This window comes from Pipra filicauda, unplaced genomic scaffold (genome assembly GCF_003945595.2).
Source record: "Pipra filicauda isolate LSUMZ 115617 unplaced genomic scaffold, ASM394559v2 scaffold30_size5312502_pilon, whole genome shotgun sequence".
In the NCBI taxonomy this organism is placed as follows: Eukaryota; Metazoa; Chordata; class Aves; order Passeriformes; family Pipridae; genus Pipra; species Pipra filicauda.
In genome coordinates, this window is record NW_024104432.1 from 1,357,097 (window position 1) to 1,372,325 (window position 15,229).

General features: G+C 39.7%; 1 protein-coding gene across 6 annotated transcripts in view; it reads left to right on the top strand.

The window, feature by feature from the left end:
- ALKBH8 (alkB homolog 8, tRNA methyltransferase) overlaps window positions 1–15,229 on the top strand; it is a 54,359-nt gene that overhangs the window by 27,609 nt on the left and 11,521 nt on the right. For all 6 annotated transcript variants that reach the window (XM_039383454.1, XM_027712745.2, XM_039383452.1 and 3 more), the window contains one exon: window positions 11,425–11,531. In XM_039383454.1, coding sequence (XP_039239388.1) covers window positions 11,425–11,531 — 107 coding nt within the window. The remainder of the gene's footprint in view (window positions 1–11,424; window positions 11,532–15,229) is intronic.

Below are 15,229 nucleotides of genomic sequence, written 5' to 3' on the forward strand. Positions count from 1 at the left end.
GCCAAAGGTAACAAGAGCAAGGCACCTGTCATGTGCAAGTAATACCGATAAGCATTTGTTTCTCAAGTGCTGTAAGAATCTGCTGACCAATCTCGATTTGCATTGAGGTGCTACAAGAAGAGCATTTGGTCAGAATTGCCCCCAGAACAATGATAGTAGCATTATTTCTCTAGAAGCTGTGTGGCAGTAATTTCTTAATAAACAAGACAGCACATGGAGGTCTTAATTTCTCCACTACCTCCTCTACCTCCTCAGCTACTTGGGAAGAACAAAATCAAAGCTAAACTATGAAAGGGCCTGTATTTCAAAGTTTTGTATGTAAAAATAGGCTTTATTTTCTCCCCTTTCATATTGGTGAGACACTATAGTTTCCAAGTGTCTCTTTCTCTAAGTTTGGGCATTTACTACCAGACCAATACTGGGCTCTGCAGAGATTTGTCTCCTTTCTCACTTTCATTGGATTTATACCAGCCTTCCTTCCTCTCCACAGAAGAAAGTGTGTGTGCCTTTTCATAAAACTGTTCCCCACTATGCAAAGCCTAGTGAGTCCTAGACTGACTAGAGTCCTAGTTCAGTGCTGAGGAAGGAAGGTGCCCTGTAGTTTGATTGCTGTGGGATGTCCGATCTGCAGAATATGCTGTGACTTGCTGAGGTATTTCTCTTGGGTTTGCTAGAGTGGGAAGTTGCCTTACTTCATTCTCTGTAGTGGTTTTGTTTCCTGCACGTGGTTCATTATTTTGGCTACTGAGAGGGAAGGCAGAGCTGCAGCTCCTCCTGGTTCATACCACTTTGCTTTCTTCCCAGTCAGTTGGTTGCTCTCTTTAGAGTCCTGTGTTTTATTTGACTCGTTAGTTTTGAGAAAACATTGTGAGAAGACTGTTTTCTTTGTCTCCTGAACTCCTCTGGGCAGTGCATCCAAAATGAATGTGGAAACAGAGATAAAATGACCTGCAGTTAGGAGGAATTTGGAGATTAAATCCAGTCCATATCACATGGAAAAATACATAGACAGGCTAGGAAAAATGTCATATAGTTCCAATTAGTTTTCTCACAATCACACAAAAATCCTACTGTGAATGAAATACTTTCAAAAATGTTTGAAGTCTGCAGTAGGGCTTATGATTTTCTGACTGCGGTCACAACTGCTAAATAATGGAGGAGAACTCCTGCATAATTCCTTTGCCAGCTTGGTTTGGTTTTAACAGAACCTGTTGTCTCCAGGCTATTTGCTGTTTCTGTAGTGTGCTTATTTTGTATGCCGAGGCAGCATCATTTCATTTCCAATTCTCAGATGTCTCGCTGTTAAGGCTTTACTGTGACACACAAATACAGATATTGAATTTTTCAGTGGAGGCAAATATACTCTCTAAAAGGTGTCTTGCTATTGCGTAGCTATTGCTACATATTTCTAATTGGTTTTCATGTAGTAGGAAAAAGATAGATAAAAATCTTGGAAAAACATTATATTATGGTATACAATACTGCTTGTTTTAAACTAAAACCTTTTCTTTTTTCCACTTCATTCCTCCCATGTACCCTTCGCTACAATACATGAACTATTTTTCTGTGGTGATGAAATGAATAACTGTTTAAATATGAAGTTTCTATTTATTTCTGTGAAAAAAATACAGTTATTGTAATAGAAAAGAAAAGAAGAATCAAAGACCATCCAAAGCAGTGTGGGCAACAGGCCTAGGGAGGTGATTCTCCCCCTCTACTCTGCTCTCATGGTACACTACCTGGGGCGCTACATCCAGCTCTGGGGCTGCCAGCATAAGCAGGACAGGGATCTGTTGGATTGAGTCTAGAGGAGGGTCATGAAAATGATTGGAGAGCTGGAGCACCTCTGCTATGAAGACAGGCTGAGAAAGTTGGGATTGTTCAGCCTAGAAGAAGAGAAGAGGGTGCTCTGGGGAGTTTTCCAGTACTAAAAGGGGGCCTACAAGAAAGCTGGAGGGGGACTCCTTATCGGGGAGTGTAGTGACAGGATGAGGGGTAACGGTTTGATACTGAAAGAGGGTGGATTTAGATTAGATATTAGGAAGAATTTCTTTACTGGTGAGACACTGGAAGTTGTGAATGCCCCGTTCCTAGAAGTGTTCAAGGCCAGTCTGGATGCGGCTTTGAGCAACCTGGTCTCGTGAAAGGTGCCCCTGCCCAAGGCAGGGGGATTAGAACTAGATGCACTTGAAGGTCCCTTTCAAACCAAGCCATTCTATGAAAACTAAGAGAGCATTTAAATTTACATTTCAGTTAGTATTTTTACAGCTGAAATGATTTTTGAGTCAGGTTTTGGATTGTCATTCTTGAAATACAGTTCAATTTTTTTATAGAAAGCCCTGTGGTGTTGTTTGAGTAGTTACTAATTTCTTAATTTTTTAAAGAATTTTTAATTTCTTCAAGAGGTTTATCAGTGGAAGTTATTTCTGTTCCCCTTGTTATTTTTAGAAGATCAGTACTTGCTGCACGGAATGGAATCCTGGTGTCTGCCACAAATTAACAGCAAACAGGCTGAAGTGGAGCATTAAAAAGTTATCTTCAGCTGTTGCATTTCAGCTGTACTTCAGTTCTGGAATTCAATAAAGAAATCTAATTTCATTAGCCAGTGATGTCATCTCTATTGTCATAGGAACCCTATTTTAAGACTGTGGCAAATTTCATGTATAAATGACAAGTAGTCAGTCAATAATAATAATCACAAGTAGCCTATGAGCAAAGAAACAAGCTTAACTTGTTAAGCTCCTGCTGTGGTTTCACTTGGCTTTGAACTGGACTTTATAATACCCGTAAGTGTAGTAAATGAGTTTTGAAGTCTGTCTGCCTTTATAGTATCTTTACAAATCTGAGTATTTTGCATAATGTGATGTTCTGTTTCTGTTTTTCTTACTAGCTGTGTTTTGTGAGGAGTTTCTCCGCAGAGCTCTTGTTTCAGAGGAGTTGTCTCTGGAAATTTTCACTGAGGCATTGGCAATTTTGAGCAGTTAAAGTGTGCAGTTAAAGAGCTGTTAAACCTGTGATGCTGGTACACTTGACAGAAAGATTCTGGTTCCAGGCAGTGGGAGAGTTGTGCTCTTAGCAGAGAAGCAAGTTGGGAGGAAACCTCTTGGTGCAGGACAGGGAGAATGCAGGTGAAGCTCTGGTCTGCTTGCTGGGGCAGCAGAAGAATGGTTGGAAGGAACCAAGGCTGATGGTGCAGTGGAAAGCAATGAAAGCTGGACACTTCACAGTTCCTTGTGAGGTGCTCTTGTTCCTCCTTCTCGTTACCGCCTGTATCTCTCTGCAGTGCGAGTTCCTGCAATCCATTGTAAATTCAGGACCAGATGTTGAGGCCCTGGTCGAGCCCTTTTGTATAACTTCAGGCTGCATTCTGTGAAGACACTCATTGTGCTAATGAAGCAGATGGAGAGAGAATGATAGTTTGTGATGAAAATCAGCAGTATTGAAATACTGCCTATCCAAACTTCAGAATGTGTTTTTCCTTTATGTTTGTTTTCCATGCTTTAAAATAATATATATATGTCAGATGTGTGGCAATTCTTTGGGGTGAAGCATAGCAATTGTGTGAATTGGTAAAACTGTTTTCTTCAAATGATTTTAAAAGTCTTTTTGTGTCATGCAGTGTTTTAAATTATCTTATGACCCTTCATTAACTAAGAAGATGGCTTTTGTTCATTCTTTGGGCTTTGTTTAGTTTTGGTGTAGCTTTATGCTTTTGACTGCTAAAAAATGAGTTTGCTTAATGTATTTAAGCCATTTCTGTAAATTCATGCCCAGATCTTCGTTCCTCAGTAGATTTCTCTTTTACAGTGAAGATGTAGAGGATTAAGAAACAGGCCATATGGTAGTTTCTATAGCAATAGATTAAAAACCTTGTCTTGTCAGCTCTTATGAGGTATGATGCAAGAATTATTTTGGGAAGGCACAGTTTGCATGTCTTGTATCCTGGCAGTTCTCTGTTACTGTAATGATCTCTGGGACAGCTGTATGGTGCAGTTATGAGAAGAGCTCATTGACCTTTGTTTAAAACTCAGTTTGAGTGCTTAAAATCATAATTTCGTCCCTTTGAATTACAGCTATTGAGCACCATGCTGTTTCCATACTACTTTCTCAGTACGTAGGGGGCAAGATTTTAGTGGCAGTAGTGCAGGAAGAGGTTTTAATTAAGGCAGAACTGTTTTAAACAGAGTTGAGACATCTGCTGAATCCATACTTGGGTGCCTTATTTAATAACTTGTTGTCAATGGTATTCAATCCAGGATTAAGACACTGAAATTTTGGTGTTTACAAGTAGTGTGTACATGTGCACTGCAAGCCTGAGTTCCTCTGTAGTCAATGGGGTTTGAGTCAATCCATCCTACAGGGTCATTCAGCTCGTGCTGAACTACACATCTATTGTCTTATTTCACAGGTTTCACTTCCCTAATGGGTTGTTTTAAAATCTAAGTCCAAATGTAGATATCTTAATCTTGAACTGATTTGACTATTCTCACCCTATGACTTAAAGTTAGCTTGAACTCTTGTACTACAGCATTGCAAGCAGAAAGCTGAGACCTGCAAAGGAGAGTAAGGTTTGATGAACAACCCCAACATCTGTAGAGAGTGAGGGAAGACGGTTTTCCACTGTGTAGGATGATGAACATGCAGCATGTTTTACCCATGCCTTGGAACACCCTGAACTTGCAAGGACTTGGGCCATTATTCAACAACTGCTGTGGCTGTGCCACACTAGTACGTGGTATGAGTCTGTACTATGAATGTAAGTATTTCAGGTCCTCTTTCCTGTAGATTGGTCTCCTGTTTTATTCATGTTTGGCAATATTAGTCAGCCACAGCCTGGTTTGTGCTGTATCAGTTTTGGTTTATGTTACGTGGAGGCTCTATTCACAGTTCCTTACACCACTGCTGTTGTAGAAAACTGGCAATTAAAGGGTATAATGGATGATGACAGGATGATAAATGTACAGGTAGTGTGGCATGGAACTAAAATTAAGGTTGAAGGGAGTCCTGCTTACATGTATTTGCAACTTCAATAATGTGAAAATTTTGTGCGTTTCCACAGATTTTCGTAAACAATCGAGGTTTAAAAATGTGAGATGTGCTTTTTGAATGCTGAAGTGTTTCCTTTTCTACTTAGATAGAAAATATCTTGAGAACTTGTTTTTAATGTGTGAAAGAATTGCAGATATGTCACAGCACCACATAGACAGATGTGCATACCAGAATCCTCTAAATATTTGCATATAAAGTTGCACTTAGTACAGAACAGCTGTGTCTGTGTTGTAAGGACTTTTTCTGGAGTTTCTTGGTAGACATTTGGTACAGCATTAAACATGTAAGTAAGGATCATTTGTTTTCAGGACATAGAATAATACAATAAGTGCAAGTCTGAGGAGATGTCTTTGAGGACACAGAACTGCTTTCTTGTCACCGGGCATTACATCTTGGAACAGATTGAGTTCTCTGGAGGCCACTAGAGTCAGGATGTGTAAGACTGCTCTTCTATTCAACTGTACTCCATTAGAGAGCAAGTGATGCAAAACATTGGAAATTTTCTTTCCTTTGGAAAAGAAGATGAATGATTTGATGTATTTGGGACATATTCTGCCCTGTTACAGGTAGATGCAATTCCTTGTATGTAGTAACTCCCATGGATGTGAGAGAAGACTGAAAGAATGGAAAATATTGCAGAGGAGGCTAACTCAAGAAAAGAAATTAAATGAAGACTAACAGCGTTAACCTCTTGCTTTCTGTGTCCTAAAAGAGTTTAAGCTAAGAGCTAGGGAGACAATTTACTAAAGGATGAAGAGGAAATGAGCAAAATTGAATAAATTGGATCTTGTTGAGAACTTGACTGGGTCTTTGTCTCTGGATTCACAAAAGGACATCAAGGTCCTATGCTTGGGTTGGATAGCATTTTCCAGAAGGGAGAGATTTATACCTTTCGTGGCAGAAAGAGGGAAGCAGTGGTAATGCAACTATTGCCTTTTAGTGTAGGGATTGAAAGTCTTTTATCTATAAGTCTTATATTCAACTTTGAGTTTTAACACAGGTAATGATCTGGGAAGATGCAAAGACCACAGGTAATATCCTGACATACAGAAGAAACTTGATACTTTTAGAGGTAGTAGGAACCGACATATTTGATGGGTTGTCTTTAATGGATTAGGCTTGTTGTGTTCTTTTAGTCTGGCTATTCGATCATCAAGACTAAACAGTAACCCTGGACTTATGTAGAGGCTTTTGAAACAAGGAGTCAGCTTGAGAAGACATATGCGTGAAGCATAAAAATTTGTAGCAGCTGCGAGACATCTTGGAGTGGGATCAGCAGCGATTAAAAGTTGGTGTGACAGTGGCAGAAGTACCACCAGCATCCCAGCCTCTACCAAGGCTGGGCAGAACTCCACCACCAGGAGCTGGCATCCAGCTAGTGACATGACTGGTCACTTGGAGTTGGTGGACCTCAAGAGATGAATCCCTGGGTATAAAGGGGGAGTGGTGTATATTCCAGCTAGCTGTGACAAGGCCTGCAGAGGATTGTAAGCTCCTCCATCCAAAAGAGCTTAGCTTGAAAATTGCAATAGTTTTTCTCTTCTTGTGCATTACCTGAATCTTGTAAACAGAGGCCAGACAGTAATGGAATTTGTGTCATGGAGTTGATGGCATATGTAATAGCTAGGAGAGATGCTGGCATGCTGTTCAGTGGATGCACTGTACTCCTTGGGCTTATCAAGAAAATCGTAACAAGGTGAGACCTCAGATATAACAGAGTGAAGTACTGTCCATATATTGAAATATTTTTTAAACTCTCATGTGCTAGACTTCAATTAAGAGGAAAAAATGCATAGATACCTTAAAATGACACAAAAAATTCAGGCGGATAGTAATGCATTGCACAGATGGAAAACTGAATACAAATTTTGAAGAAAGAAAGCCTAGAATAAGTATGTTAAGCATCTGACTAACATCACCACAGTGCCTAAGAAGATAAGCAGGCTTGGCAAGAGATAGTATGCTTTGGCATAAATCTAATATGGGGGAGGCCTGCACATGTGTTGAGGGATTTTTGAGGTAGGCACTACTGAAATATTTCATCTTCACGATTGCAGTGATTTTCTGAAGTATGGCCAGAGCAAGGTAAATTTGCTATGATGTAGATTATTCAGGAAAGATAATCCCATCCACTTTCCTTTTAAAATGCAGCGTTTTCTGAATTCCAAATTTTGGAATTTAGCATGGTTTTTGCAGTGATAGGCGCTGTGTATTACCAATTGATTGCCTCGGTCCTGTGTAAGCCAGCAGGCTCTTGTCTCTACATAGAGCCCCATTGTGTTGTTCAAGCTCCATGTGTGGGCTTTAAACCTCTCAGCTGTCTTTGAAGTAGACATTCTTTTTCATCTGTTTTACATGTGGGAAACTGTTATGTAGGCTGATAATCTGTCTTTGCTCTCTGAAAATTCAGTAAATAATGTCAGAGACTTGAGAAGCATTCCACATTGTACTTTTTTTAGCTTTAGAATATGTTTTGTCTAAGGTAGTCTATTAACATCAAATACAAATTGCATCAGAGACAAAGCTTAGAAAAACAATTGTCATTCCTCGCTGTAGCAATGAAATCCTTATTAACATTGTCCTTATAGCCCTATTGCATTATTTCTGTTTTGCCTTTGAATCTTTACTTATTTGATAGATCAGTCATTCACCTTCATCCTCCTGCTCTTTCATGAAGTACAGCACCACTGCACTGAAAGTGGTGCACACTTCTTATTCCCTAAGGAGTTAAGAAAAAGCTCCTTTATTCCCTTTTTCTTCTGTGCTGGATTATTTTCTGTTTTTTGCATTTTGCAGTATTTTATGCCACAGGAACAATGCTCGTGATGAGGATGTCCCTTTGCTTTGATGTTTAGCCATCCTTGAAGGCTGTTTACTGCTTTGCGTGCTTCCTTGTTATGAACACCCTCTCTTAAATAACCTGACAGTGTGACAAGTTATTTAAAACCACAAGTAGATATATTATTAACTGTTTTTTTTTCTTTTAAGTTTTTTTGCTATATTTAGAGGCACACTTTTTTGATAGCACAAAGAAAAATGGTAAAACTTGTATAAGATCAAAGCATCCACTATTTATATTTTTTGAATGTAATCCTTGGATGATGCACCATGGGCTAGCTGGAAATTTGATCCTTATTGACTCTGCTATCTAAGAGAAAAAAGAAAATAGGTAAGAACTAAAATAGTAATTGGAAATGGCTCCTGTGGAGGAAAGCTATCATGAAGCAAATTGATTCAGCAGCGGCAGAGTTGCTTTATTGATTGTACGTCCTTAGTAAATTAAAAAGAGGACCAAATACGTTAATCTTCTATGTGCATGCGTGTTTGACCATGACAATTCAGAATGTTCTGCCAGAATAAAGACACATATAGGACTGTGGGAATGTTATCTACTTCAGTCAGTAACAGAATTGTCAGAGATAAGAACAGAGTTCTTCAAAAACCCTTCTGGGTGAAATGTTCTTTCCTGTGCTCTAAACAAAGGATAGAGGAAGTACTCTTGCTTGGTTTTTTTAAGCATTCAGGTACAGTTAATCTAAATAAAGGAGTGAAGCATAGGAATTGCACTGATTTTCTTCAAAGGTTCACAGTAGGTTCCTTAAATTTGATTCTCTGTCTCAATTGCAATGTCAAATTTGTTGTTAATAGAAAAAGTGCAAAACTGTAAAATATTCTAGCTGAAGACCTCAGTCTGCTTCATAAGCGAAAGTCAGTTTTGGATTTGGATTTTTGGCTCTTCTAATTACTGCTAATTACTTAATGTCGTTGCCCATTTGCAAGTAAATTAGTCCTTTATTTATATTTTCCTTCCCATGTCATGGGAAGCAGCCACACAATGTGAGATTACAGTACAGTACAGAAAAGTAGGGAACAGGAACAGAGGTGGGATCCTGTGCTAGTGAGGATTAGACTTGCCGGATGTTACAGAGATAATCTCCTGTTTTCAACCTCAAATTCTGCAGCATCATAAATTTTGTTTCACCTATTTCTTGTTGGGTTAGAGTACCTGAAATTCAGCCAGGACATGCTCTTCTCTTATCTATTTTCCTGCCACTGCTGCCTGAAAATCCAGTTACCAGGGATAGTTTTGTGACCTGTCATTCCCGATGTGTTATCTGTTACAGAGCACTCTGAACCTCTGTTGGTTTGGATGCAGTTGTTAACAGTACAGGGTTTGTGGAGCATCTTCTGTGAAGAGTCTCTGGGGCCATGCAGTTGATGGGGGGAAAGGAATTGGAGATGCATGAGGTGAAGCAGCACAGAAGCAGGGAGCTGGAGGTACTGTTTCCCACTGCTTCATATGGAGCCTGGCATGTGGAAGTGAAAGGGAACAAGGTCCTCTTTTGGGCCCTGAAGGGAAATGGGAACTGGAAGTGTAGAGGACCCAGTACAGGTCTCTTCATTGACTCATGGGTAAAAAGCTCTGCAAAAACCGAGCTTTGTAGCTACTACTGACCCAGAAAGATGGACAGTGGGGTGGCGGAGCCTCCAAGAAGGAATCCGGACATGCTTGCGTTCAGTTTATTTTGCCATACTGTCTTGTCCCCTCACACCTGTCCTCAGCAGCAGTGAACCAGAGAGGCAAAAGACAAACTGAGATATCATCTCACCCATTTCATCCTACCACTTCACTCCTCATTTCTTTTCTTTCCATGCTTTTCCTTTCCTTGTCCGTTGGTCCTGATTAGTTATCTTCTGGTTTATTTGCCTTGCCAAACAGCTACATCTTTTTACAGAAAGTTGGTGCTGCTCATGCTTTATGGGACAGCCTCCCCATCAGATTTGTAAAGCCACTGTGTTTTCTCCTTTTTCACTCCATGCTTCTTTGACATTACCTAGAAATTGCAAAGTGCAAGGGAAGGAGTACAGTACCAAGTGGCTGCCATTCATCTATTTTGTAGCTATTGAAGTGTTTCATAATCAGAGCTTATAGTTGTGCTTTATTCCTCTTCCCCCATATCTCTCCACCCCTTTCAACCCTGCTGTTTCTTATCCTTGTCACTTCTTGCCTTAAATTTAGATAGCCCAATAGGAGAAGCTGTATCACTCTATGTGAGTGGTAGTACAGCATAAATAATTTTTTTCCTAAAAATGTAAATGCCCTTGTCGTTTGCTTCAGTGTGCACAACATTAAATAGTAATTGTCGTAAGTGGCAATTTGTAGTGTTTAAAAGTCTTGGTTATTCAGTCTCTGTCTTGCTGTGTTTTTGTGCTGAATGACTGATCGTTGCACCACTGTTTTCTCTTTGTTAAATGCATCTGTATGCAGAAGCAGAACTGCTCAATTTGTTTCAATCTGGCATACTGTAGTAAGTCTGCTTTTAAATTGCATACTTAGTAGGTTACAAATCAGGTGGCAGCACTTTCATGGTGCTAATTCTCCAGTGTACCAGGAACTGCTGACTTGAATCGTTTTTGACCACTTTTCTTTCTCAGTAAGTCTTCTGTAACTTGTTTGGCTTGCTTAAATTACCTGCTCCTTATTTTCCACAGCAAGAGTTTCTCTCATTTGGGAAATGTAAAAGGATAACATTCCTAGCCCAAGCGAAAGCAAAATGTACCACTGCCATCTGGGCTGTGAGATTAGAATAAAGCTGAAAGCGTTACCTCAGTATATTGCCATGGCTAGAAGCCAGATGGCAAATAATAAAAGGATGGTCTGGTAGTTGGCATGTTAGTCAGGATCTTTGGAGACTGCATGTGCTTGTTGTGCTGCAAACCTCCGAGAATGTGGGCAAGTTGGAAATTATTTCTCTCACCTAATACTTCTTATCTAAATGTTATGTATCTACAGAGTTAATTGTCTCAGCTCAGTCTGCTGGAATGGATAAGCATTTCCAGAGGGTATAGGGCCACTCCACATCACTTAGCTCTACATTTTACACTAGGATGAATAGCTCTGGGGAGAAACTTGTCTCTGCATAGATATCACAAAAACACAGTAGCTGATGGTCTTAGATACAGCAAATGAACCCTCTCTTCCTCTTATGCAGTTGCCTTTAGTTGTGGGGTAGTAATCCTTTCCTCCCTCACAGGTACATGTAGAGATTGAACCTGTGCTACTGTGTTCTTACAGAGAAAGTTTTTACTGTGAAAATAAAATTTTATATACATTTATATATATAAAATTTTAATTATATATGCATATCTTTGTGACTGCCTGAGATTTTTGAACACAGTGCTGAAGGGGAGAGATCTTTACGACAGGAGACCTGGAGACTTTTGCATCCCTAGGAAATATGCAGCTGTTCCGTGGCAATATTCGGTTGAACACGTTGGAGAGGCAAACAAAGCTAGGACTTGAGAATACCTGCTATGTATATGAAGCTCTGTAAGTCACACTCATTCACAGTGACTGGTTTTGTTTCTTTTTAGATTGTGATGGATTTCAAACACCCTGATGGCCATACCGTGGCAATTTTGCTGCCCCGATGCAGTTTATTGGTGATGACTGGAGAATCCAGATACCTGTGGACACATGGGTAAAAGTCCCTGCATTGCTGATAATAGAAGAACAATAAATGTTGTTTGTTTCCTTTATTAATGACATTCTGTATTTAAAATTGCTCTGAAAGAAATCAAGTCAAGTTTTATAATTAATATACAAATTCACTCCTCTGCTCAGTTGCTGCTCAGGTTAAATTATAAAACTTGGGGATTTAGGAAGCTGATTGCTAGTCCCAGAGGTGTAGTTTACTGCTGCTGTCACAAGTGAAGTTCACTGGGAAATCTCACTCTCTTATATTGGCAGTGTGAAAGTTCTTAATAACTCTGAGCTGGCAAAGAATTGATTTTAGTGCAATTAGCTTCATCTTTTCCTTTCTCTCTTTTCAGCTCACAGCTTTTCCCATTGGATCACATATGCCAAAGGCTTGAGACGGGGGCTGGTTTAGGAGAGTGACTTCCCTTGCACAGAGGGCATGAGGGTGACAAAGGGTCGTCTTCCTGAGCTATTCCCAACTGCTTTAGGGACATTGTAGCTGCCGATAAGATTGCATTGTACTGAGCAGGTTTGGAAAGAGATCTCTTGAAATATGTCTTGATGTTTTGCCTATTATAGAATTTAAATACATACTTTTTAAACTGTGACCCACTGGGAGATACTTACAATAGGAGTGCTGAAATTGGCAAAAAGGCTGAAACCTTGACGAGATGTAAGACTGACAGTAATGCACTTCAGGAGAATATGGAAACCCTCATAGTGGACAGAAATGCCCATGGTAAACATTTCTTCCTTTTTTTTTACCCAAACTGTCACTGGTTCAGCAGTCAATTGGAGACACTAATTACATTCTGTGTAAATTAAACATCAAATCCTTTTATTGGCAGAAAATTTTCTGCCTTTTAATTTTACTGGTTAATTTGTATTATAGAGAAGGATGAATATGAACTCCTTGATGACCTTTACGTTGTTCATTTTTATAGAGCTCTTATACCACCTGTATATTCCCTCATGAAATAAATAGTTGTAGAAAGCACTTGGTACTTCTGATGTGCACCATTTTAGAAGCCCAGGGCAGTGAAGTCCCTTGGTTTTCGACATACAGGACTGAACATGGGTACCAGCGTTATAAGCTTCTTATTCTTGTCCTGTCAAGTACTGTCAGTCATCTTTTGGAAAGGTTATCTACGGCGCTGAGAACGTAGTGCAGTCAGTGACACTGTCAGTGGGCAGTCCCCAACCCCAGGCATCAGGCAGCACCATGGGGCTGGTCTGAGGCCAGATTGGAATGTTAGCCTGGGGGTCAAGACAGTGGCCATGCACAGGCAGAGCTGGGGATGCATTTGGGGATGTAACTAGAGCAAGGCCTAGTGGGGTAGCTTCCCATTAAAAGCATCTCCCGGGGAAGGAGGGCTTGCCCTTGCTGAGGCATCAACTTTCTCCAAGGCTACCAGCTGTGCTCCTTCCAAGCTGACCCTGGGCAGCCACACTCCCAGGAGGCAGAAGGATGCATGCCAAGCACTTGCAGTACATGCCAGCAGGCATTCAAGTTGGGATAGTGCACCTGCCTATTAAGAACTGGAATGAGATTATTACTTAACTCACTTGTACCTTCAAGTGATGGTTGTCTTTTGAGAACCAATGACAAACTACGTTTGAAATGAAGATCCCAGGTATTTCTACTTACATATAAGTGATTCCTGTCCCAGTGCTTGTCCACCTTTCCTAAGAATAGTTTTCCTGTATATTTTTAAAAGTGGTAGTGGGTCAAGATACTCAACAGGAGTAACCTTTTCATCATGCTAGTGGAACGTAGTATCACAATCAACAAGATTAATCATCCAGCGAGAAAGTGTAGTTATTTCACTTGCACACATAATGTCAAAAGGTGGTTAAGGTCAGTTGTGATGCCTTTTATCTATACCACAGAAGTCAAATTAGAGAGCAAAAGAGTCAGTTTTGAAATTATTCTGGAAATGTTTTTGATGTGTATACTTGGATACCAGGGAATTAGAGACTTAGTTTTGATCCCATTAACAAAGTGCACGAAAAAAGGATTTTTGTTCAGTTCTCTCTGAAAGAGAAACGTATGATTTAGAAATAAGCTATACAGTGTCATCAAGGAGGACAAAAGATGTATGGTTTTTTTGTCTCATAGGTGAAAGTAAAATTCTGACTATTCTGATGAGGTTCATTTGTGATGGTTTTTTTCCGATGAATTTCATTTTTGGTTGGGTAGCCTGGCAAAACTCCATTCATGACACTGCAATAGTAAAACTCCTCTGTGCCAAGCAAGAGGGTGTGGAGCATTTTATTTTTGGCATTGGGAATCCTGTTTTTAGCCTAGCCTTTATCCAGAGTTCTTGCTTGTCATATAGGTAAAAGGAAATTATTAAGATTGAAACCACAACCTTGAAAAAGAAGATCTAATGTCTTATCTTATTGATGCAGGTACAAAAGAAAATCAAATAAAAAATCTTCTAACTCAGGATTTGAAGTTCTGCTGTCAAGGGAGTCTTGGGCATCCTCAGCTGATTAATTCATCATAGCTCCATTATCTGCTGTGAGCAAGGCAGTTCCTTATTAGATCCCATCCTTTCCATGGCTACCTTGGGAGATTTCCATTCTTCAGGCTATTCAATGTCTCCTTTTTGCAACATCTGTATGGAGCATCAATATGCTGCTTCCTGACCTTCCGACAGAAAGGACCTGCACTCTTTTTCCCTGATACTGCATGAGAAATCAGCTTTCCTGCAGCAGGAAAGCTGGCATACAGCAAAGTACAGGAATGCTTATCAGGCTGCAGGATGTCTTCTTGGCATTTGGGTCGTTCTTGGTTAAGTACAGGCACTGGTTGACAGTTTCATGTGACCTGCAAAAAAGATCTGGTACAAATTTGAGATGAGATTGAATGGCCAGCTTTATAAAAATGTCAGACACCTTTTTTTCCCCCCCTTTTAGTTTGACATGTGAGGGTTTAACTCAACTAACAAATATGGAAGTGAGTTTTATGCTGAGAATTTGTCCTGCTGAGGGTCAATTACTTGGAAGTCGGCATTTTTGAAGGGGCTTCACTGAGAGGGCAATTCCTTAGAGATGATTTGTTTGTTTGTTTGTTTTTTTCTTCAAGAAACTTCTGCAGTAATCTCCTTGATGACTAAGTTCAGGAAGCGTTTCAGTGTGAAAATAACAGCTTTGAAGTGCTGAGCTATTTCCCTGAAGAGTTTCCATTTTGTTCCAAGAATATCCACTTTTTCCCATTTGCAAGTGATGGGAAGTTACATGTAGATGCAGCTGTTTCTCTTCTCACATGTTGTGTTTCTCATTTTACTTCCTCATTTTCCATTTCTGAACTTTGAGAGAGATCCATTTGTAGAGCTATTAAAAATTCTTGGGTTTGGTACTTTTTCATAATGTAAACCTCTTCATAAAATTAGAGAGCTCATCATCACTTTAATTTTATTAATTTTGGACATTTAAAAATATTTTTGTGTTCCTCTAAGACCCATGCCAAACCCAGAAGTAGCTTAAGAAGCTCTGTTTCCAGTTTGCTTGCTTGCTTGCTAGGTAGATTTTGCTCAAGAAAGATCTACAACAGAAATTCTCCCTTTAAACAGTTTAATAGATCTCCCAAGAGCTTAATTTTTGCATTTTCTGCTGTCAATAAACGGAAAAGCAATTTTGTTGTAAAGCAGAATTCATTTGAGAGGCCCATTTGCAACAAGAAACTTCAATCTG